This window comes from Cheilinus undulatus, linkage group 1 (assembly GCF_018320785.1).
Source record: "Cheilinus undulatus linkage group 1, ASM1832078v1, whole genome shotgun sequence".
Lineage (NCBI taxonomy): Eukaryota > Metazoa > Chordata > Actinopteri > Labriformes > Labridae > Cheilinus > Cheilinus undulatus.
Window position 1 is genome coordinate 25509846 of NC_054865.1, and position 24053 is coordinate 25533898.

At 39.4% G+C, this 24053-nt stretch overlaps 1 protein-coding gene across 6 annotated transcripts in view; it reads left to right on the plus strand.

Moving 5' to 3' along the window:
* Window positions 1–24053, plus strand: part of LOC121514859 (MAM domain-containing glycosylphosphatidylinositol anchor protein 1) — a 412064-nt gene that overhangs the window by 298336 nt on the left and 89675 nt on the right. For 3 of the 6 annotated variants that reach the window (XR_005992331.1, XR_005992332.1, XM_041795251.1), the window contains exon 17: window positions 3580–3697. Coding sequence is in view for 3 of the 6 variants with exons in the window: in XM_041795251.1 (XP_041651185.1) it covers window positions 3580–3697 (118 nt within the window). In the remaining 3 variants the exon portion in view is untranslated. Of the gene's footprint in view, window positions 1–3579; window positions 3698–20149; window positions 22571–24053 lie in introns of those variants that run through there. The other 3 variants (XM_041795263.1, XM_041795273.1, XR_005992333.1) reach the window with 3 other exon arrangements.

Sequence of the window (24053 nt, forward strand, 5' to 3'; positions counted from 1 at the left end):
TTCACACTGCACTGAATCTCTTCTGCACTGGTATTTCAAAACTGTCTCTGTACATCTTTCTCTCTCTCTCTTTCTCTCTCTCTCTCTCTCTCACTGCTGTGTCCCCTCTGGTATGTGGACAGCACATCAATGGGAACATTAAAGGTTACAAGGCTGGACAAAACGACACGTTCACAACTCCAACCTGACACTTCATTGTACACCCTTTGATCCTACACACTCCACACATACACACTCCTGAGCTGTCTATCTCACTCAGGTTTTCAGCACATACTCTCTGTGTCACACATTATTCTGTATTGTGACAAGAATTAGAAATTAAGGTTTCACTCCTAATATTTTGAGGGGAATGACAGGTGAACAACTTGTGTGAATAGTGTGTGATGTTTCCTGCATTCAAGTCAAATGTCAGGCACATTCAAGTCTATTGAGAAATGAGGAAGTATTCCAACATTTTATATTTTTCATTAAACTCTACTTTGACCGTGGGGCGGGGAGTGGTGTACTAACCCTTGTTGGTGTTTTCCTAAGTTTGTGGTGTGCTATTTTTAATTTCATCCCCCTTATCCTAACCCTAACTTTTAGGGCTTGGGTGCCAAACCCCAACCCTGGAGGTTTGCAGCCCCACCATAGAGGTCTGCATCCAGATCCTCTTGGTTTTAATCCATTATCCTGTTCATTTTTACTTATTAAGCCCAAAACACATCAGTACCATCCGAAACCTGTCCAAATGGTCGCCACCATTATTTTCAATGCACAAAGGTAGTAGCCTTAATGCCACTGTGCTATTTCCAGTGTGACTGGCCAAAGCAAGTGAAGTTGTAAACAGCCGTTTTTACATCTCGGCTGCTGTGGTAGCAGGTTTGTTTGAGAGCATCTTCTCATTCCAGATGTAGACTAAATGGTAGACCTCAGCAGTTGGTGAAATACGACAAATCTTGTCCTTTCTTCGCTTAACCAGCTAGGCGGGGAGGTAAGCCCTGAGTGGGCTCGCACTTCTGGTATCAAGTTCCTTGTTCAGCATTGAGTAATGGCTCTTGAGTAGCATCATTTATGATGTGCTACACCACTGTGGTGCTGGTATATGGTTTTAAAGTCCCTGTAGAATGATAATAAATCTTTATTTTAGGTTTGTTGTATGACAGGCCACTGTTATGAACCACCAGGCCGTATTTCAGGAGTCCAGCCGCACCAGTGAATGGGCACGACACTCCCGTCTAAAGAAGTCTGATTTCAGTAGTAAATATTAACATATATTTGTGTTTTACAAAACATGTAAATGTACTGGATGTGTGGTTTTTAAGAAGACTGTTATTTGTGTGGAGGATCTGCGTTTTAGTGTACCAAGGTCTCTGAGTTTCCTCCTGTCTCAGTTAATTTTCTCATCACCATCTCTAATTATCCTGCAAATACAGTAAAACAATGCCACAGCCTTGAGCCATTGAAACCCAGCATGCTTTTAGGTTAACAATGAGTTAAATAAAGGTTCAAACTGTTAGAATTCATGTGTGTATGTTGTTTGCTGTCATCCTGCAGTGTGCCAGGTTGATTGTATTAGTGATGCAGATTTACACATGAAAGAGAAAGAATGCACATTGGAGAAACAGCACAGTAGCATTTCTAAATTGGTTGACCGTGGCCTTTTGACCAATTAGCCTCTTCCCTCTACTTCCCCTGATTCACCGTCACAGCTGCCCTCCAACCAGGAAATCAAATAATCCTTCTGCACAAATGAGCTGAGCAGCTAAACCCCATCCTGCCTGCGCTACTGCACTTCTTTTCTGTCTCCCTTCACGCCGGCCAATCAGTTTCAAGGTTCTCCTAATTATTTTATTTATTCATTCAAAGGAGATCTCTTGTTCAGGGACTAAGTTAGAAAGCAGATGGGAAAGAAGTGCTGCCGCTGTTGTGTTTTTCTCTCTTTAATGAATGTAAATGAATGGAGCTTTCTATTTAAGAGGACAGTGTTGGAGACAAAGAGATTATCTAGGAAACCTGCATGTTTTTAAATTCTTTTTTTTTTTTTTTTTTTTGCACGTTTAAAGGGCCTTTCACACACAGCCTGAAGTGTGTGCTTCAGATACTGGTGGAGGTCAGACAGGCAGCAGTTTACTGAACCAAAGAAAAAAGTTCAGCGTTCTTAAAGAAAGAGCAACAGTTACCGAGCCAGAGGCTTTTCAAACGACTTGAATGACATTTGCAGAATTATCCATTTTCAGCGTCTTTCTCCATTCACCTTTAACTTGGCTTTTCATGATTACACCGCAGAGGTGAACTGGTGAATTTACTCCACATGCACACACAAATGCTGATCCTTGTCTGCAGCAATGAATAGGTTATTGGTATCTGCCCCATGAATTTCTGTTTGATACTTCAAACTGACAAGGCTGTTAGGTGCTAACAGCACAGTGCTCACAGATTAAAACTCAGGTAATGGAATGTTCCTGCAGTGAGAAATAGTTATCGCAGCGTTTGCTCCTTTTTCCACCTTTCATTTACTGTGCACAAACATGAGGTGGGGTCATGCCTCTCTGCATGCTGGGTCAGGATGTGGGGTTAATTGAACCCACCTTTAGTATACTTTGATACATTTACACACAAATTGACAGCAGGTCTGATCTGTGTGGGTTAAACACGCTGTTAATTCTCTCCAACAGCAGATCTGTGTTAACAGATGGAGTTTTAAAGTGAGGCCAGTCATGCGTATTTGAACCCCTGCATGCATGCACCTGCTCGCTCTCCTGTTGTTTATGTATGTGTTATATACAAAGTATGCAGGCCACTTTTCCATCAGCATAACACTCATGCACCTGCTCTTTTTTTTTTGTTTGTTTTATTAAGGGTTAAGAGTCTTGCTGATGTTCTTTATGATATAGCGAGTGGGATAGGAAAACATTTGTGAATGTACCAATTTAATCTGTAAAAACTGCCTAACAGATCAAATAAGCAATCACTGCTTTGTGTTCAAATCCCTCAGACATGATAACACAAAGAAAACTTTGGCTGCTTTGTTTAAATTCAGACATTAAAAATAATCAAAGCCTGGATTCAAAACTGGTCAATACAGATGTGAGAGTTGCTTTCCTAGTTATTCACAGCATTAAAATGTTCCTTTTGGTGGGCTTTTCACTCCTCCAAATCACTGGGTTTGTGATTAGCTGGGTGCTGTGGTACACCACAGTAATTAGGCTGTCAATCAAAACCAGATGGCTGGTAGCTAATGCTTGGAAAGTCTTCAGATGAGGCTCCTGTTTGGTTTTATGCTTGTGGGTCCAAGAGTGATTACAGGATAAGAATGGAAATTCTGAATATTTAATACTGAAGGATATTACTGCATGAATATTAGTATCTTTGCTGTTTGACTGATCATGTTTTTAGCATAATGGCCAGTTTAGATCATTAGATATGAAAAGTAAGAAGAATATTTACATTGTATTAATTAAGATTAAAATTTGTTTTGAAAATAGCCCTGCAGGTTTGTTATTCAGTTGAAAATGTTCAAGGTTTTGTATTCATATCAATTCCAAGCTGTTTTCTGGTATCGTCACCACATATCCATCTTTTTATCTCCCTTTTCAGATCGTGTTTGAAGGAATTCGAGGTCCAAGTTTCGAGGGGGACATCGCCCTCGATGACGTGTCCATCACCATAGGGAAGTGCAAGCAGGAGAACACTGTAGCCAGCGCAGGTAAGACAGGTAAGATAGAATATTATCTGAGTGGAGAGACTGTAGTCCAGCCTTCAGAAGTCTTAATGTCTGCCTCTTATCCATCCCTGCCAGAACTGGGTGAATGTCTACGTTGTGCCATGGTCAGGTTTCCCAGTAAGAATAGGTAACAGCCAAGAGTTTCTGTGTAGGCTTATCTGTCCCATAACAACTTCTTGTGTATGTAATTTGGCTGGGATATGGATGAAGAAGGTTGCTTTTTATTCATTTTTTTTTTTTTTTTTTTACTTGAGAGAATGGAGATTTCTCAAATTTTTAAAGGGTGCCAAGACTGAAAAATGGTTGAGATACACTGCCACAGACGGTTGAATAAGATGGCAAAATACCCAAAATAAAACCAAAATATCTGAAGCCTTGTTAAGTATTCACCCCCAGGATGTTTTACACTTTTACTGATTATTTTATAAATCAATCATGGTCAATATAATTTGGCTTTTTTAATTAAAAAAATACAAATAAAATGTCTTTAATGCCAAAAGGAACACATATTTCTACAAAATAATGTGAATTAAATACAAATATGTAATGTCAAATAAGTGATTACATAATATCCACCCCCTTTAAAGTGCCAGACCTTATACAACAGATAAGAGAGAAGAAAAGATACTCTTTTACTAGTCCCACGGGGGGAAATTCCAATTTACAGCAGCAAAAAGTATCATAGACAAAGCAGGCCATTGGTGACACTAACACAATCGAAACAGAGGACAAATAACAGATGTCCAGCCATTGGGTACTGATAGTCAGCTGGTGAAATAGGGGTCACCTGAGTGCAATGAATGTGTCTCAAGTCAAGGACCGCGCAACCGGTAGTGCTGGTAGGGCCCGGGCCTGACCAAAAATGGACGAAAAAGTAAAAAATAAGGAAAGAAAAAAAAACCCACGTGATGTAACATATGATGTGTGATGTGTGATTTGAACTTTCTGACCTTAAGGCCACACCCACCATTGGTCAAGCGCTGCTAACCTCTAGCTTCCTGCTGTCTTTCGGAACAATGAAACGCAGAAAAATAATGGATTTTTTTGGAGCAACCTCAGCGAAAGTTGTCAAGGGTACTGGTCTCACCCCAGAAAACAGTGAATCTTTGGAGGACTATTTGGAACAGAGCTCCATAACTTCTGCTGCTCCCGCTAGCAAGTGTGCTGCCACCTTAGTTTCTTCAGCGGGCCACTCTGAAGCCTCTCAGCGCGTCAACATTGAATCTCCCGTCGGCGCTCACAGTAATGTTGCCTCTGCTGCCTTTCCTCAAGCCAACACAGGCTACTATTCCCACAACTCTACAGACTCAAGTGCGGCTATGGCCACCCACTCTCCATGTGCCCCAACAAAATGTAGCGGACAGTCAACGCCCTCTGCTGCCCCACACTCCTTCATCCCGCCAGCTCCAGCTACCGGCCCTTCGTCTTCTTCAGGTCTGGCTGAAATCCATTGTTCTAGTGACTGCTGTCTGGATCTGGCCAAATCTCATCAACCGGACGACCCAGCTGTTCTTCCAGGCACTAAACGTGCACAAGGTGGGACTCAGAAAACCTGATCCGTGCAACCTCAGTGGTTTAAATAATTTCCATGGCTTACCCTGTGTTAGACGCGGGCAAAAATGTTTTGCACCCTGTGTCGCCTTTGGACAATTTTAAGGACTGGGATCAGGATTAAGCAAAACTTAGGCATCTTTGGCAGCATTGTAGAAGTAGTGGTGACTTTAACATTCATTTTACATTTTATTGTATGAGACCACTTATGTATTAATCTTTTAGAAACGAGATTTCTGCAACACTGTAACAACAGTAGGTCTGCTTACTGCTTGTTTAGGGTAATGTTTTTTTTTTTTGCTTGCGTTTTTATGTGCGCAAGGTGCGTTTATGGACTCATAGCGTAGGGGTGGGCCCCACCAAATTTAGGTGTGCTCCGCGGTCCATGTCTCAAGTGACTGTCATGTAAAAATTTCTGTGTCTGGAAGGTCCTGTCACTGGTTAATCGGTATTCCTGCCTACCATTACACCATGAAGACAAAAGAACACTCAAATCAACTCAGAGAAAAAAGTTATTGAAAAGTTAGTAAGTAAAAAAAAAGTCAGGAGATTGATACAAAAAACAAAATTCCAAGGCACTGAAAATCCCACTGAATTCAGTTAAATCCATCATCAAGAAATGGGAGGAATATGGCACATGTAAATCTGCCTAGATCAGGCCGTCCTCACAAACTGAGTGGCCGTGCAAGATGGAGACTAATCAGAGAGACCATCAAGATGCCTCTGACAACTCCGAAGGAGTTACAGCTTCAGTAGCGATGAGAGATGAGAGAAACTCTGTATACTACAACTGTTGCCCGGGTTCTTCACCAGTCATTGCTTTATGGGAGAGTGGCAAAGAGAACTGTTGAAGAAAATTCATTTTACCTGCTAGACTAGATTTCACCAAGAGGCATGAGGGAGACTCCATGGCCAAGTGGACGAAAGTTCTTGATTGGATGAGACAACAATGGTGCTTTTTGGCCATCAGACACTTCACATCACCACACGCACACATCATCCCCACTGTGAAGAACAGTGGTGGAAGCATCATGCTGCTGGGAAGCTTCTTGGCAGCTGGCCCTGAAAGGCTTGTGAAAGTAGAGGGGAAATTGAATGTATTGAATGAATTGGGAGAGGATTTATTTTCCAGCAAGACAATGACCTGAAGCATACATCGAAAGCTTCACAGAAATGGTTTAAAGACAAGATGAATGTTTTGGAGTGGCTAGGTCAAAGGCCAGACCTCAGTCCAACAGTGAATTTGTGGTTAGACTTGAATAGGGCTGTTCACATCTCCATGCAACCTGACAGAGCTTGAGCAGTTTTACAAAGAAGAATGAAGTAAAATTACAGTATCCAGATGTGCAAGCATGATTGAGACCTATCCACACAGACTCAGTGCTGTGATTGCCAAAGGTGTATCTACTAAATACTGACTTGAAAGGGGTGAATATTTGGGCAGTCACTCATTTTACATTACATTTTTTTTAATTGACATTGCTTTGTAGAAATCTGTTTTCACTCTGACATTCAAGAGTTTTTTTGTAAAGGTTTTTTTTTTTTTTTTTTTTGGTCAAAGAAGCTCAATTCTATTGACTGTAACTGGTTTATAAAACCAATAAAAGGATTAAACATCCAAGGAGGCCAAAATCAAAGTGACTGGACCCTCTCTACCATTAATCCGTGATATCTGTTTATATAAAAGCCGATGACGTCTCAGGATGGGAAGATCTCACTGCTACTCCTTGTATCTTTTTTAAGGGGCAAGGAGTGTATTGGATTCATTATTGTACAATGGGTGGAGACAAGTCTCCATATTTCCCTACAGTCAATGAAAGAGAGAAAAAAATCATAGAGAGGAATCTGTGCTTTACTGTTTATCCCATCATATTGTATGTGCTGCCATATTCAAATAAATCAAGGAAAGGAAATTTCCCTCCTCCACAAATTTCTGTAAGTGCTGCTAATGGTTTCACTTTAGGAAATATACCATTCACACACCTGTTAAGAACCTGAAACAGAGCAAAATGGAAATGAGTTGAATTTATAAACATAAATTGAAAAGCTTAAAGAAAAAGTTGTGACATCAGAGGCATGATGTTCATCGGAGCAGGAATAAAGAACTAAACGTCCTGCTTAATGTTCTGAAGGTGTGTGGATAAAGCTGAGAGAGAGAAAATATCATTGTGGAGACAAGAGGACACCACAGGGCAGTGGCGTGCAGGCGATTTGGAAGCTTCATTTGCAATTCTGCGGCTGCCTTTATGGTTTTATTTACCTCTCATCCTCTATCTACTCTCTTCCTTTTATCATTTTAAGTTAAAGCACCACATCCCTGCTGTCTCCTCCTCTCCCAACTTTATTTTAATCTCTATTCTTTTGTTCTCTGTTAGCCATCTCTGCTTTGTTATCTGTATCTCTGCACCATTAAAAGCTCCTGTTTCATCTGTCAGATAGAAAGAAAGAACACATAAAAAGTGTTTGGTTATAAGAATTATAAGAGCAAATCTGAATATTAAATATGAACAAGTATGACATGGACTTTTGTGCTGTGAAGGAAAGGAAAAACACAGTGTTGAGACATGACTCCATCAGGAGAGTTGCTTTTAGTTCCTAAATCAACCACACTTCCACCACTACTTCTCCTGCTGACATTTTGAATTTAACCAAGCTATCTGCCCAAAAATGCCAGACTACTTTTTTGCTACTATAAACAGCCATTTGTGACGCTGCACTTTGATTCAATGCCAGCGAGAAGGCACAGGGAAGGAGTGCATGTCCATGTGAGTGCGTGGAGAAATAGCCTGAAGAGCCAGGCTGTGGAGAGGAGACAGAGAAAAGGTCAAAGACTGAGAGTGACTGAAAGGTGTGTGGGGGTTTGAGAGAGACAGAGACAGACAGGGAAAAAGAAAGAGAGAAAAAAAAATGTTTACAGCAGTATTTGTCTAATTTCTATTCAGAAATATCCAGTTCAGCTTAGTAAAATCTGTCAGACAACAGCAATACAATGTGTTGTTTTAGATATTAAAGCAAAAAAGGCCTGAACTGCATGTAATATGTCAAAATATTTTCAACTCATCAATCAAATTTTGCCGGATGTTTAAATATAGTAATTTATTGTTACTAAACAGGTCAAATTTTCTTGCTGGAGTGACAAACATTTCAACTGATCATAAGCTATCCAGGTCTAGCTTTTCTGCTTGTCATTTATCCGGCACTTGTAAGTGGACAAGAAGAAAAGCTGTGCGTAAGAGAGAGCAGCAGTGTGTGCACGTACATTTGGACAGCAGATTTTGGAGAAATTAGTTAAGAAAAATAAAGCCATTTTTATACATAAGCTGAAATTAACTGAAAGAGAAGCACTATTTACAACCCATGTGTGCTAAAACTTTAACAATAACCTACACTGCCTCGATAATTTTTTCAATCAGGTAAGGCACATGAAGAGCCGCACAACTGTACAAAGACAGGGCTGGGCAATTAATCGCAATTTGGGTTAAATCTCAATGTGGCGTGCTGCAATTTACAAATCGCAGAAGTTGCAATATTTTTTTAACTTAGAATGTGTCAAAAAACACAGTTTTATATATTCATTTTTTGCAGCAGCAGAGATTTTATGCACATTTTGCAAACATTCAAGTGCCCACGCAGCGGCCCATTTAAATGTGACATACAGTATTGCTCACAATCCCTTCTTGCATCAGTGTTGATGCACCATGCTGCTGCTGCTGCTGGCAAAGCTTCACCTCCTCCACCCCGGCCTCCTCTTTTATAGCTTAAAGCTTGTTTTACCCTCATTTTAAGATTCATGCTACTATGGCTTAATTGCTTCTGAAATGATTGAATTGTTGTTAATACACGTTGTCATAAATGTATCGGTCCATATGGGGGTTTCTAGCTATGCACTCCCTGAAAAATCAAAGCACGATGCTTGAAAAACCCAGGGAGCATCTTTTAAGCAGATTTTTCTCTGAGAAGTTAAACTGCACATTCATTTAGCAATGAACTGGTTAAATGTATGATGACGGGTTCCTGACTGAAGGATGTATTGCTTGAATTTGTTGAAAAACACACAAGATGAGGAACCTAATACAAATTATATTGGAATCACAATTGGGGGGGGGGGGGATCGCAATTAGATCATTTTTGCAAATCGTTCAGCCCTATTCATTGGTGTCTGCTGAAATATGGTAAGTAAGTTGCCCCTGAAGTTTAACTCCTGAAGTTACAGATGTGGCAGATTCACACAAGATTAAAAACCCAGACGTCCTCCGTGATGATTACAAATGACCAGAGGTCCCTGGGTAATTCTTGTCCTGTGTGAATAAGGCATTATTCTTAGTTGATGTGCATTTTTAGCCATGGTTTTAGTCAACAGAATGAACAGAGAGGGGATTTAACTACCGTAATTTCCGGACTATAAGCCGCTACTTTTTTCCCATGCTTTGAACCCTGCAGCCTATACAACGATGGGGCTAAACTATGGATTTTTACATAGATTAGTTACAGCTAACGGCCACTAGGGGACCTTCTAAATCTACGGATTTTACAGGTTATGGTCCCCCACCTTTAAACTCTATGGGCTCTATGGCCAGTCCACGTCCCCCACCTTTAAGAGGCGGGCTCCAGCAGGAAATGCTGGAGGCCAGAAAAGAGTGAGACAGGCAGTTTGCGCGAACCACGAAAGCAAAAGTGGAACCAAATGCAGTACGAGAGACAGAACGAGAGCAAGACAGACATTACGAGAGCGAGACAGTTTGCGCAAAGGAAGTTTTCATGCACAAACCCTCATTATGGAAAACAAATGAAGAAATGCATATGATGCAGCTTTTAAGTTAAAGGCAGTCGATCTGGCTGTCAAAGAAGGAAATAGAGCTGCTGCACGTACCCTTGGCATCAGTGAATCAATGGTGAGACGTTGGAGACCCCAGCATGAAGAACTGGCTCAATGCAAAAAGACGAAAAAAGCTTTCAGAGGTAATGAAAACAGATGGCCCGAACTTGAAGACTTTCTTGAAGATTGGCTGAACACACAGAGAGCAGACGGCCGAGGTGTTTCCACCATGCCACCATTCCACCTGTGGCTTATAGTCCAGTTTGGCTTGTATATGTACACATTTTGTTTATCCCCTAAATTTAGCTGGTGTGGCTTATATTCAGGTGCGCTTTATAGTCCGGAAATTACGGTAGTCTTGTTGATGTGAAGAACACATAGATTAGATTCTCAATGTCTTGTGGTGTTAAAAATGGCTGAACTAAAGTCAAACGCTATTCTTTTCTCGTACACTAGCTCAGATTTAACACACAAGATACAAACATTAAAGTCTGGTAAAATAAATCATATGTTCCTCCATTGTACAGAGAAGCACAAGATCAGCTGGTTGGTGTGGTTCTCCTACTACACACTGTCTCTGTAATGAGGGAACTTCATACTATGTAGCAGAATAGGAGTCATAAATGAGCAAAACTTTTCACCTATGATTTATTGCTCAGCAAATTGGTGTGGTTTAATGTTTTAAAAGTGCATGCCGTGGTATAATAGACTTAAAAATGATCTAAACAGTCAAAAACTTCTGCAGTTTGTGACACAAGTTGTGTAGTTTTTTCTGTGCCGTTTTATCAGAGAGCTTTAGTTATCTGTTTAGAATACCACAAACTCTATTCCTAGACCGTAACTTCAGATAAGGAAGTCTGAAAACAACATTTTGAGGTGGTGGAAGAACTCAGGTAGAGCATACCACATCTAGGAAGAGCAAAATGCATAAAGCGTTGTATGGTGCAGATTTTTAATGTGACAAGCAAGATTTATGCAGCAATATGTGGTGAGAACCCACATGGTTTTATTCACTTTTTGGGACACACAACAAAGACAACATTAGAGCTGTGGAAACGACACAAAACAACACAAACAAGAAAAGTGAATTATTAAAGCTGTGCTTTTACCTCCTCAAACCCCAGTGTGAGCTGTGTGCATTTGTGTGTATTTGTGAGAGATTTCGCACATATGTGCATGTAAAGGCACTGGCGGATGGAGTGAATAATGGATTAGGGTGTAAACAGGAAGAAGAAAGCTCTTGAGCTCTGCAAGTGTGCACGTTCGTGCGTGTGCGTGTGTGTCCTGCAGGTTTGTGCAGGCAGAGACACACAGTGAAGACAGATGGGTAATTATCAGGCAGGCGACTGAAGACTTTCTGCCGCTGTGAGAGACACAAATGCCTCTGTAAGGGGTGCAAAGTTTGCCACAGCGGAGATGGTGAGGAAAATGGAGGATTTGAGGAGGATTAAAGAAAATTCATGTTTACCAGGTGTGATGTAATCAAAAAGAGTTTGATTCAGAGGGAAATGCAAACTAAATTTTAACCACGCAAAGGGTCTTACGAAGGAGTCTAGCCATCTAAAGTCTGCATGCTCACATGCATTCTTCTCTGCAGATTTATAAGTGTGTCTGTTTTATCATCCTCAATCAGAGTGGAACTGGACAAACATGCAGGAGCCTAATTTCCACTCCATATATGGATGTAGAAAAGATCACAGATATCCCTGTCTGTGTGTCTGTACTTTTGCCTGACCCACCACTTATTACAGCTCTCAGTGGAAAGAGCGGAAAAAACAAAAGCACCATTTCATCCATTAAACAACATCAGCAGGGCCCACCATTGTGCACAGCTGTGGTGCTATTTATAGCAGAACTAAGTCATAACATAGTGGTAGTCAAATGTCAGACTTCATAATTCATAGTGAGAGGTGATCAATGACTTATTTACTGATCTCATAATGAAGCAGTCTTTACAATGTGCATATAAATAAGGGAGTACTATACCATTATTAACAGGGACATGAAGACCCACATGCAATTAAAATATCAGTAATCTCAGTAAACCATGAATCAATCAATCATTGAAACCAAAAGGAAAAAAATAAAATCAAAACAAAAAATTATTATAGGTTAAAGAGTCAGCTATTTCTTGACTCTAAATGTTGAAAACTGTTTACTGAGATAGTTTTGCTGGTGTTAAATAGATGAAAAAATGGTAACTTGACTAATTAATGCTGTAACTGTTGTCATAAAACAATGTCTGGTGTTAAGATGGATAAAAAAAGACAGACAAATCAGTTGAATCAGACATGCGTGGTGAGGAACAGATTTGAATTCAGGAGTACAAACAGCTCCTAACATCAATAGCAGCTTTGATCAGGAGACTGTCATGGCGCTCTGAGTGTATGCATGAGCTCCGGTGAGACTTTGGTGAGTCTCACAGGAGGTGGGGGAGAGTTGGCGAGGCCAGCCGCTTTACCCAGCTGATATATCACACCTGTGTATCTAGCCACAAGTGTTTCCAATGAAGCTTGAATGCTTGAAGGGATGCACGTGAGCTCACAGATACCTCCATTTGATGCCTGTAGTGTACACTATTTCGTAGTCGCATGCACACAAATTTACATCAGGCTAATTATGTGCTCTCAGAGGGGATCTGTTATCCTACGGTCCCCCACAAATGAACGATGATTACCTCTGACATGTTTGGTGCAGCTCTGCCAGCATAATTCACAGAGGTGCTGGAAGGTGAGCCCATCTCTAACTGTGCACTTTACTATATCCTGTCGTCTCAATTTATCATTTCCTCATAATTTCTTCCATTGCGTCGATCCACTGCATCTTATTCTGAATGGTTGTGCAATACAATAACAGTAGGAGAGACATGAGTGCTGGGATACTATCAGTGGCAAAAATATATATGTAAAAGATTCAATTGTGAAGGTGTTAGCAATGATATGACTAAAGGATGAGTAGTGACTGCCAACTTTGGCCTATTTAGCAGCACACAAAAAGATGGACTCCAGGTAGGCTATCAAGCAAAAACAGCTAAAACACAGCAGTTTGCCAGTCAGACTAAGGGTGCACTCACACTAGGCCATCTGTACCATGCTGTATTCTAACCGTGCTGAAGCCGATTTGACCCCCTCCCCTGTCACTCCTTTGGCCCACACTCACACTGCTCAAAGCATCCAGGCGTGGGCACGGATACGGCACGCACCGATGTCATCACATAAACGTCCACCGTTGATGAATTTGTACGTGATGACTCAGTATATATTAGTATTGTTTTTTAGGCTGTAAAATAGCAACAGATTTATACGATATCTGATCTGACACCGGAGTTATTCCAGCTGACCTGGGATCAGTAGCTACGCTAACTATCAAGAGCACGGTGGGGAGAGAGAGAGAGAGAGAGAGAGAGAGAAAGCGGTTCATAGTGGAGAATTATGGCTCACAGCATATAATCTGGAGCCTGATCAGCGTTCCAAGCACTTCTGATGAATGAAACCCAGACTTTTTAACCCGTGTGAGCCCCTACAGCCGCTCTTCTGCGTGTCAATATACTAACTGAATCCCTGTGGAATTCTTTAACACGCTGTGAACTGAGCCTTTTCTCTACGTTTGGATGCCTTTCAGTGATGCACCAAACAAGCTCTCATGACACAGGACAGCCTGTGTCCAGAGCAGGATTAAATGATCACATAAAAGTTTTTTTTTAACAGTGACAAGAGCAATATTTACCATCTGATGAGAGCTGGAGGTAAATGCGCCTCAGGATAAATAAACAATGTTCTGTCCAAATGTCAGCGATCAAGACCACAGTTTCCCTTCTTGGCGACATGAAATAGAATTAGAGGTAAGTTAATTCAGTGGATGATAGTTTGGCATTATAATTTTATAATAAGAGAGGTTAAATCAGCCGTGTGATTAACCCCAGCACACACTTTGGCACGGAGGATGACAGGTGTTTGTTATCCTGTAAGCTGTTTGTGAATATAACAAGGGAAGAAGCTTTATTTTATAAACCAAAAATCCTCTCACTGTCATTGAAGCCTGACTTTGCCAGAAACTGGTCAAAAATGTGGACTGGACTGGGATCCTGCTGTCTCTAGCATGCAGCTGCTGCTTGGTAGGCTCTCTGAGGTGGGTCCACTTGATGTTACTTCACGCTACGTCACAGTCCCGTGCTTGTGCTCCTTCATTTGCATCCGTGCCGTGCCGTGCCTAGGCCCACCTCGTCCATCCATGCTGGGGCACGAAGCGTGCTGCGCCGAAGCACGAAACAATTGCACTCACACTGGCCAAATATACCAGACTTTAGGTTGAAACAGGCCTAGGCACAGTATGGATGGCCTAGCGTGAGTGCGTCCTAAGCATGCAGCTAGTTACGCATAACGCTTAGCCAAAAATAATCAAAACACAGTATCTACCAAGAAAGACACACCTCTGCAGACCAGCATCCTTGTTCAACCAGGATATAAACACGTTTATTTCTGTTTTTAAAATTACCTTATTCATACAAGCGCTAATAAAGCTCTGGGGGCTTTTGGAGTCAGCCTAATGTTGGGACATGAGGAACTGCAGCTTTTTGCTCTTCCACGCTGACTTAATTTTTTAACTCCAGAGGTTGCAGCTTAAATTTTAATTTACCACTGGAAAGCTAGATGCCAAGACTTTATTTGACAGGAGCAGAGGCAGAATTTGGTGAATGTAGAATGCATGACAACAAGGTATTTTTTAACCCTAAGGGGTCCACGATCACACCAGCGTGATCATCCGCTGTTTTTGTCACATGGTAGCATGAAAATAAAGCCACATTTTGAATTGCAGTCACTTAGTGTAAAGCATGATGTTAAATCTTTCTTTCCATTTTTGTTTGATGTCAATAGGCCAAGTAAAACAGGGAATGTGATCATTTGAATTTGATAGAAAATAATGTTACACATAGGGGACAGTGGACCATGCTGTACAGGACTGGCACTGGTATTTTTTTTTCCATACTTTCAGCATTTCGTAATTTCTTTTAAAAAAATGATGATATACTGTTTATATAACAATTTTTAAAAATCCATTTTTGGGCGTTTGTTTATTTGGAGGTCCCATGTTTTAGTGTTGCTTTATCCCGGTTACTGTCACCTACTGTCAGGGCTGGAACGTAGCTAGTTACATTTACTCAAATACTGTAATAGTGTAGCTTGTTTGTGTACTTGTGTTTTTTTGAGTAGTTTTTAAAATCTCTACTTTTACTTTTACTTAATTATATTTTGAGTGAAGTATTTTACTTGATTACATCTTAAAAAGCATTGACTACTGAGTAAAATAATAAACACTTAAAGCCCAACCAGGAGGTCCAAGCTTTCTGCCAACATCATAAAAACAACCAGCCATTTGCCTTTCACAACTCATGACGATCAGAATTATTCCATATTACTTCCCAAAACAGCTGTTCCATTGTACTTTAGGTTTGGTCAAACCTAATAATAAATAACCTGGTTTGAGATCCATATTTTTTTCTTGTTATTGCACATGAAGGACAGGTCATATTTCACTGTGAAAGCCCCTTGGGTATCAAAAGTAGCCACTCAGTACTCCGTGCTTTGAGTAAATTTTAAACAACATACTTTTTACTTTTGCTTCAATAGATTTATAGACCAGTGCTTCATCTACACAAGTCATTTTTAGCCTGAGTAACTGTACTTTTATTTGAATGCATTTGTCTAGTACTTTTTTCACCTCTGCATACTGGACAGTGGTGTGAGCCAACAAACTGGCAGCTCAGCCCTTAGATGTCACTAGCTTACTTTAAGTTGAATTTACTTGAACCAACAGTTAAATGGTTTCTTTCACCCTGCTGTTAAACATCACCTGACAAAACCTAGAAATACGTACAAATGCTTGATCATCAAGTAATATTAACTTAATTTATGCGAGTCTGTGTAGCTACCAGGGTCTACAGTGTTATGAGAGTTATGGCAATGCTTCTTTGGGTTGTCTTAACAAGAAGACACAAACAGCACATTTGACAATACAGGTTGGAGTTTTTGATTGAGTGGTGTTTAAAAATAAAACTTCTTTAAGTCTTTAAATTGTGTTTGAATAGCTTAAAATAATAAATTTACGGCAATTCATTGACAGTTTGACCAGTTATGTTCAATATTAGACCACATAAGTTGCCTTAACTTTAGTAATAGCCTCATAAAACTGTGTGAATGCTGCAGCAGCTAAAAAGATTGTGCTATAAATGGAAGATGTGCTTTCTCCAGCTATACATTTATGGCCACTCAGTGCCCTCTAAAAGATAGTGGTTTGTATTTTTTATACTGTACCTTAATGATCTGCATTTATTTGTCTCGTCCTCCTTTTGACAAACCTGGGGAGTAAACATTTTACTACAGTGGCTGAATTAGGGGAATCAAAGCAGCTGAGGGACTGTTTTGATTGAATCAATTTTACCTGCAACTCTTTGGATACAGCTGATTAAACAGACAGTGAGTTCCTTGCTGGTTGCAGCACCAGTAAGGAAAAAAAGATGCAGATATAGAGGCTCGGAGTGATGCCAGTGGATTAAAATGCTTTTGTACTGTCTTCACTATAAAAACACAACACATGGAACGATCTAGAACATACACATCCATACATAAGACACATATGAGCAGAGTTATTTATTGTCAAAGCCTTTAAATGTCAAAACAACTGCACACATGCATGATGTATGGATCTGAATTAACCTAAATCACAAAAGCACAATGACTAAGAGAAAAAAGGGAAGAGAGAAAGTAAGGAGAATAGAGAGAGAGTGCGAGAAGGATGGGTTAAAAGGAAAGAGTGAGGGACTGCAGTGGACAGAGAAGAAAAACACCAGCTTTACTTCAATCTGCTGACTGTCAAATATTCTATAGAAACATGTTTGTGTGTCTGAGTGTGCATTTGTGCATGTCAGAGTGCTTTTTATAAATATTGATTTTCTGCCTGGAGGACAGAAACTTGATATGAAACGATATTGATCTTTGCAATATAACACTCACTTTTTTTTATTAATGTCTTTGAGCAGCAGTATGTCTAATTTGTAGCTGCATTTTTGTAATGATGTGTATAAAAGAGAGTTTATTGTCCATGTATTAAAGATAGGAATATTTTTGTAAGCTAAATCTGTGCAGGACTTAGTAGATAATAAGTGAAGGATCACATATATGTAATTTTTGGCTTTGCTTTTAAGTATAACAAATAGAAAAATAGCATGAGATAACATTAACAATAAGTGTAAGGCATGTTTTTTTAGCTGTGTGACATCCTGGAGAAAAGACACAATCCATCACATATTGGTGATGATGACATCAATGGTAACTTTCTCATTTAAGTCTCAACACTGTCATGACAAAGTGTGCAATCTCATCTCTCTGTGACTTCTTTTCCTTTACTCATTCACCCCTTTATTCTTGGTTTTGTCTTTTAACTTTGTTCCGTTTTAACTCAAGATCCATTTTCTTACAACCTCTCTTGCTTCTCACAGATTTAAAATAGTTATTCTTCAATTGGTGCCTTTTAAAACAGGGATAAAACTGAACCATGTGCCACACAAGAGCATCTAGCCTCTGGCTTTCATTGTGCCCAAGGCCAGATGGATAAATATCTCTGTTTACAGTTACCTGCTGGCCTTAGGTTCATGTTATGTCAAGGTTAGTTTAGTGTTTGTTCAATAGGGCTATAGAATACAAAAGACAATACAAACCTAAAATGGCACAGTGCATTTCTTTTCTTTACTTAATGTAAAGAACTTAAAGTCAATGCCTCTAATGATAGGAGTGTTGAAATCACAACAGCTGTAACATAAATCCAAAGACTTAATAGTTATGAATTACCAACAAATCACAGCCAAATTTATATAATGGCATTTTGCATAATGATCAGGTCTTGATAATCTTTGTGAAGTTGTTAAGAGACTAAGCAATCCACAATAAGCCGACATTAGTAACAGTGGAAAAGAGAAACAGGACATTAGTGAAGAGAGGGATGAACAGAGACAGATGTTGACACAAAGAAACTTAAGCCTGCCACAACAAAGATTTCTTTTTAAAATTTTAATTGATTCTTAACCAGTTATTACAATGATAACTGTAGCAGATGGTGATTGACATCTGAAGTTGTAAACGGGTGTCTGTGAGTGAGGAATGTATTTCTGATAGATCTGTATAATACTGTTGAATACTCACTGTACTGATTCATTGATTTCACTCCAGTGAGTCTTTTGTGCTAGGAATTTCCCAAACCTTCAACACTGATGTGGCACAGAGAAAACTCAGTTTGATCTTTGGGATAAACTCCCATCAACCTTTGCTTCATCTATCCATATTTTATCTTTACTGCTTATCCTATGCAGGGCTAAAGGGAGGTTGCAGCAGAGCTCAGTGTCACAGGGAGAGGGGTGGGCTACACACTGGTGTGTCACCAGTCAATCACAAAGGTGACTTACTGAGACAAGCAAGTTGAACAAGGAAGTTTTTGGACTGTGGGAAGCCAGAAACCCACACATGCAGAGGGAGAACATGCATACTCCATGCACAGGTATTCAACCACAAACCTTTTTGCCGTGAGGCAACAGCACTAACCACTGCAATACCATGCAGCCATACCTAAGTCTCATGTCACTCAAATATATCTTTTCATTTGAAGACATTTTTTAATTAGATTTTGCAAGTCCCTGTAAACTTAAAACACACATAGCCGGCATCAGGCCTAAACCTCTTATCTCCAAAATCACCAATTTCAAGGAATGAAAAACTCTTTTTTTTTTTTTTTTTTTTTTTACATAATTTGACACTGAATTGTCCAAGCATCTTTTTGACACTTCCTATTGCTTTAACTTTTTTTAAAACTCACTGACAGATGTAAAGGACTACCAATAGCACTAATTTATGAGAGAAAATTGAAATAATGAAAAATTGAGGTATGAGGTTTTGGCCTGACACCACTGATATTCAAATTATACACATTCAAATAAGCACGTGCACCATTTTCAAGACTAGAAAATTGTTAATCAGAGTCTGATCATCAAGAAAATTTTGATTTTTACATCTATTTAATAATAAAGTGGATCTTATTTAGAGGCATTTAGGTCTGTATTGGCAGTAACCAATTCTGCTGCTCTCTAAATGCAGACACGCACAACGCGTAGGGCCTCATCGATGTGGGAGGCCTTGCTTTGAGCATGTGTTTGCATGAAAAATATGATAAAGGTAATGTACATACAGCACTGGTTGGATTAGTAAATCAACCCTCAAGATATTTATTTTTGGAGATCAGTGTCATATGTGGTCAATTAATAAGTGCACAGAGTCTGCTGGCTCTGCCTCTCTCTTCCTCTCCTGCTGACTGACACTCACTCACTGCAAAGAAACTCTCTTATCAAGTTTCTCCTGTAAATCAAGTCATTGTTCTGCAACCTATTCTGTTAAACATCAAGTTTTGCCATTGTTTGGTTTGTGAATTCATTCCTGCACTGGTTCTGATAGTGAATTAACAAAAACAAACTTCCTTGCATCAGCCATTTTAAAATCAGATTGCAGTTGCAGTGTAAGGGGGCCCTTATAGCAAAGTCAGCTCCAGGCCTCAGTTTAACCAGAGGTGGCCCTGGGGATAACATCTAACTTTCATGCATCAAGAGTCAGCCATGACAAACAATGAAGGTGCTTTTTAAAGCTTTTTTGGAGGATTAAACGATCTACTCTCACTCTATATGCTGAGGTTTTTTGCTGACACTCAATGTTGCAGATGCAGATGCCCTAGAACTGATTTGACAAAAGCCTATCCTGTAAGACTTCCATAGTCATACAATAAAAATGTATTATTAATAATCTTGTTTTTTTTTTTAATTCATTAAAACAGCAGGGCAACAAACTCTGCGTGCAAGACAGAAAAATATCATGATGGCCTAATGTGAAACATGATCATTTTGCCACTGTAGAACAGTAATGAGAGAAGTCAGTGTAGAGAAACAGAGTATAAAAAAGAAAAATAAAGATGTACACTACAGTCTTTTATAGTTTTTAAAGTCTGAATTAATAAGTAATCTTTATTTTCATCTGTTTCCACAGTTCTGATAGGGGGATCACACTCACTCCCATTGGCCAGCTGGCTGACCTTTGGCCTCTCCTGCTTCCTGTCGCTGCTCTACAGATGATGAGCACTTACCACAGCGCCACCTGTCTGTTGTGACAGACACTGCCCTGACTCGCTCTCTTTTACTTCTTTCTCCACCCTCCTCCTCCTCCTTTCCTATACTCACCCTTCTCCCTATAACTGTCTCCACTCGTCTTTCTATCCTTCATGCATCCATTTCATCCCTCTTGCTGCGATAAATGGTAACACAAACCCTTTGTCTTGTTCTCCTGCTCTGCTTTCTTTGAACATGTCCCCTTTAGACATAACCACATGATTCTCATACTGTATTAAGTATAATATAGTTAATGATCTTTGACTGTCAAACCTCATATTCTCTCCTTTGTCACTCGATTAGTCTGATTAGATTGACTTTATCCATGTCCGTGTGTCACTTTGTCACCTTTTCCTCTCTGTCATCAACCTTCTTCATCCATATGTGCACCCTCTCATGTATCTCCACCCCTCCCACCACCTCCTCCCTATTCCCAAGACACACCAAAGTGTCGGACACTCTACCAAAGATGACAAAGGACCTGAGGGGATAAAACGAGGAAACAGGGATTCCAGGAAGAAAGTGAAAGAAGCAGAAAAAGCAGGAAAACTCCTTTTTAACTTTGACTGCCTCCCTTTCGTCTCAACCTTTGGGACCGTGGGAGCTGCTGATTGACTAAGAGACAGATGGAGAATAAAACTGATGAATGATTGACAGAATGAACAAATGAACTGTGAGGAAAGGACTAACGGACACAGAGGAGAAAAAGAAAGGTGCTCCTGGTAGCCTCTCTGCTTGACCTCTGCTTGCCACAAGAGACAAACCTCAGTGCGGATTATACGTGTACATTTATCTCTATATATATGAAATATAACAAAGTTTAAACTAAAACACAACTGAGACAGTGGAGGACTTTACAAAGTGAAATTAAAGAAGCACAACATTTATACAAATCTCTGCTGTTCCTTTGGGTTTTATTCTACTTATTATGTGATGTTGCAATTTGTCAGACCTGTTCAATGTTTTTGATATTTTGCTTTCTTGTTTTGTTTTGTTTATGGCGTTATTAAGGGTCAAGGGCAAAGGCTAATAAAGTATTATATTAATATTAATGAGAGTAAGATTTGAGATCCAATACCAGTGCAAGGATGGCCAAGCCTCTTGGAGAGAAACCTCACAGTTTTCCTCTCTTATACTGAACACAAACACACTCTCGACTCTTTATTGCCCGCAGTTCACCCTCTGCCTCAAATACATGTCTCGTCTGTGAGTGACACAGAAGGAAAACTATGGTTGAAACTTTTACATTTCTGCCCATGAACTTCCATTCAAAGGATATTGTGAGGACTGAGACGTCTGGATTGATAGACCACAGCAGAATAGCTGGACATGTCTCCAAAGAAAAGAAGAGATAAACACAGTGTGTCACAAAAGAAGTGAAAAATCCTGCTGTGAGGTCAGGTGAATAATAAATGATCAGAGAGCACTTCTTTCTCCACAGGTTATTGAATGTCATGTATGAAATTTTCATACACATATGTGTGAAAGGTGGAGAACACTGCGCAGGGTTAGCAGTGTTGATTGCGTTTTGGTTATCCATCATTGTTTCATTAACATTGAATGTCTGTAGTGTAAACTATTCCATAATCACATAGATATGATTGTTAAAGTTAAGCAATACTCATATCTAAAGGTCCATATACCATTGCATTTAAGGTAGCAGTTCATCCTGCAAACAAAAAACAGCCTCTTTATAATTTTCAGCTATGTTTTTAGCAAGTCTATTCCTTATGCATCTACAGTAGTTTCATAAATTTAAACTGTAGCTATTTTACTCATTCAGGAGATGGTAGTGCTGCAACATGCCTCAGCTTATCTCTAAAGTCTCCACATTAACTCGGTAACCTGCTTCACTAGTTCATAACCTGTAATGCTTTTTGCCATTTACATTAAATTCCAGTCATATCACATTGGTTTGGTGATTGTAGACACTGGTTTTAGTTTCTTTTGTCAGTAACACTGTATTTAAAGGGGCATGCATAAAACTGACATCACACTGTAATAATCATGACATGACACCTGTCATTCACATGAAGCACACTTTATGAACATTTATTAATGTTGTCATTAAGTGTCATTTGGTCAGTTATGTCACCTTTAACGCAAAGCTAACATTGTTTGGTCTCTTTTGCATCTTTGTACAGTAAGGTAAGACTGTAGCCAGCTGTCTTAGCTTAGCATAAAGACTGGGAACAATAGGAGAGAGGTGTAGAATCCAGTTACTTATGTAGTTTTCCAGGCAAGGCTGCCCATAAGGGGAGATAAAGGGGAGAGCTATATGGGGCCCATAGAGGTCAGCAAAATGATGGTCCATTATAAAGTTAATTTGTGATAACCATATTTGATTTTTAAACTGAATAATAAAAACTCTTATCAAAGCAAAATATATATATATTTATGCTGTAGTACAGTCTAGATTTTTTCAAAATATAAAGCCCTTTAATTTAAACAGTCACCCTTTTATTGGTAATGTTTATAATGTGGATGGGTACACTGAAAAACATCAACAGGAGAGTAATGTCTGACTTAATAGCTTGGCCATAATGTGTACAAATTTTAGGATACCAGAAAAAAGGAGAAGAAACTGAAACATATTAAATGGAAAATAATATGATATTGAGGAAAGAGATTTTTCTTAAATGGGCAAAACATGGCTAAAATGGGTTAAGACTGGCAAAAATGAAAATAGCTTATATGGGAACAAACATGGCAAATAGGGCAAAAAGAATCAAAAATTGGTTAAGAGTGGCAAAGAGCGGCAAAAAAGGGCAAGAATTTGCAAAATTAGATAAACAGCGGTTAAAAAAATGGCAAAAAGGGGGCATAAATTAAAATTGCAAAAATGGCTTAGAAGGGCCAAAAAGAAAATGAAAAATGGGCAGAAAGTAGCAAAAAATTGATTTAATGTTGCAAAAATGGGTGAAAGTTTCGAAAATTAGTCAAACGTGTTGAAATATCGTAAAAGTGGCTTAAATGGGTTAGAACTGGCTAAAGGGCAAAGATCATCTACAATGGGCAGAAATCTGCAAAATTGGGTGGTAAAAAATGGCTATAAGCAACACAAATTGGTTAAAATTGGGAAGAGAGTGGCAAAAGTGGTTAGGAAGGGACAAAAGAAAAGAAAAATGGGCAGAAAGCAGCAAACTTGGGATTAAAGTTGGAAATACCGGCATAAATTGGTTAGAAGTGGCAAAGAAAAGCTGCTAAAATAGGTTTACACGGGCAAAAATAAAGTGCAGCAATGGGGGGAAGGCAAAATGGTTTAAAAGGTGCAAAAAGGGGAAAAAGTTGCAAAAATGGGTAAAACTCAGCAATAAGAAGTAGCAAAAATTTGTGGAAAAAGTGCTGAAACTGGTTAAAGGGTAGCAATAATAAATACTTTCAGCATTAGAACCGAATAATGGTTTGATAGTTTTTAGCTCTAAAGTGAAGTGACTGTTAGCCAGGATTCTAGCACCACTGCTACTGATCTAACACACATACCCTAACACTAACCCTAAAAGCTGCAGGGCAACCAGACTGACTGCAAAGTACACTGAAAACTTCACTGTTGATTTTTGATGTCCAGCGGTATAATGGTGTGTGTAGAAGTGAGTATGCTCTTAATTAAAGGTGACATAGTTGCCAAAATGACGCTTAATGACAACACTGATAAATTCTCTTAAAGCCTCCTTCATGTGAATGACAGGTGGCATATCATGATTATGACACTATCATGTCATTTTGATACATACCCCTTCACATTAAGTGTTATTCTTTTGTCTTAGGTCAGTACAAATGTTGGT